This window comes from Frankliniella occidentalis, unplaced genomic scaffold (genome assembly GCF_000697945.3).
Source record: "Frankliniella occidentalis isolate FOCC.00 unplaced genomic scaffold, Focc_3.1 Scaffold172, whole genome shotgun sequence".
Taxonomy (NCBI): Eukaryota; Metazoa; Arthropoda; class Insecta; order Thysanoptera; family Thripidae; genus Frankliniella; species Frankliniella occidentalis.
The window spans coordinates 335346-336758 of record NW_026267298.1 but is presented as its reverse complement, the minus strand read 5'-3'; the positions used below and the strand labels follow the sequence as shown (position 1 = coordinate 336758).

Here is a 1413-nt window from a genome sequence, read left to right as displayed (position 1 = left end):
TTCGTCATTGTCAACTGTAAACCAAATAAAGCAGTTAATATTAAGGGACATTGAAATGAAATTTGGTACTGTGACAAAAACTATTTACCTGGTTCAGGGAGAGCTGGCACATCCTTCCACTGATCATGTAAAGTGTTGATATTGGGAATGAGATCGGAATCTGTGGCAAAAGAACAATGGTCAAGTACTTGAAAAGTCAAGCGTACTATTAAAACACGAAAGATCAAAATTACCTTTTTCAATGAAGTCAATTTTAAAAGATTTGTCCGCTAGTACCTGTCTGAACACTAGATAGGGGTTTTTGTTACCCAGCACATCAGACCTTACAATTTCTATGTCTTCCGGCATGAATGTGGACAGGTACTTTGACGGTAACTGCGTCTTCCACCTCTCCCCTTTTCCTCCCAAAACAAAGGCCAATTCCCCCTCGCCGTAGCTTACATGATTAGTGTGGATTAATTTGACAATCTTATAAGCCTTGTTCGGCTGTAAGCTTGAGGTGCTGATGTACCCGAAGTAACTAGCATTCCTTTCTAGTACCTTCTTGTATGGACTGGTCTGAAACCAAAATCCAAAATTTACAACATGCACATAATTTCAAGAAGTTGTTACAAGATTTCAGAAATCGGTCATATAATCATGTCAAACATTAATGTAAAAGTCAATATGCACAGAGCTTCCCAAAATAGGTCTGGCAACCTTCTAAGTTATGATACATTTATTCTGTTAAGGCAGGAAGCTGAAGCTGCCCTGTCATTTGTTCTTACTTTACAGATATGCCAAAAGTGAGATCAGTTATAACCAGGTTTCAGTTAAATATATTACCAAAGAACAAATGATGGGGTGGGTTGACTTCAACAGTTTCACTGAGACTAAATTCATCATTAGATTGATCATATTTAAAATGCTACTTTGGTATCAACCAACGTTTGTCAGTTAACGTTGGGGCTAGATTCAACTGTTAGTATCTAATTTCAACTTTTGCTCTAAACGAATTTACAACATTGACCACCGATACTGACATAGCCAAACCAAGGTTGGATCAGAACCCAAAAATAATAAAAATGATGTAACGAGCAAGGTGGATGAATATCCATCTTAATGAGTGGAGCGTGTTTTCCTCATCATGATACGTTAACCTCTAAAATCACGTGGCCAATGCGTTAAACAATTTCAACACTCAAACTTACCCTGTTATTGTTACGGTTTACGTTGCGATCAGCCATTTTAACAAGAACTATGATTTTACAGAAGACTGACAAGACTCACGCAAATGTCGACCGGTAACGAACAAATTTAGCACACAAATACGTCCACTGCAATAACTGACAGCAATATGACAGCACAAACTGAGAACTGCGATTATGGAATCAGGCTCCAGACGCCCCCTTTTCAAGGCCATGTATGGCCTGA

General features: G+C 38.4%; 1 protein-coding gene across 1 annotated transcript; it reads right to left on the bottom strand.

Moving 5' to 3' along the window:
- Positions 1–80: 80 nt before the first annotated feature.
- LOC127750331 (uncharacterized) lies at positions 81–1407 on the bottom strand. Its single transcript, XM_052271781.1, has 3 exons — positions 1191–1407; positions 234–558; positions 81–160 (listed from the first exon to the last, which is right to left on the bottom strand). Exons 1-3 carry the CDS (start codon positions 1224–1226, stop codon positions 81–83), a joined length of 441 nt encoding a protein of 146 aa, XP_052127741.1. The 5' UTR covers positions 1227–1407.
- Between the last annotated feature and the right edge of the window lie 6 nt (positions 1408–1413).

Bases quoted from the DNA above. Each gene is read 5' to 3' on its own strand.
- LOC127750331 (XM_052271781.1), bottom strand. From the start codon at position 1,226: ATGGCTGATCGCAACGTAAACCGTAACAATAACAGG. The intron at 559-1,190 runs GTAAGTTTGAGT...TTTTGGTTTCAG, and splicing joins TAAACCGTAACAATAACAGG to ACCAGTCCATACAAGAAGGT. The intron at 161-233 runs GTAATTTTGATC...CTTTTGCCACAG, and splicing joins AATTGACTTCATTGAAAAAG to ATTCCGATCTCATTCCCAAT.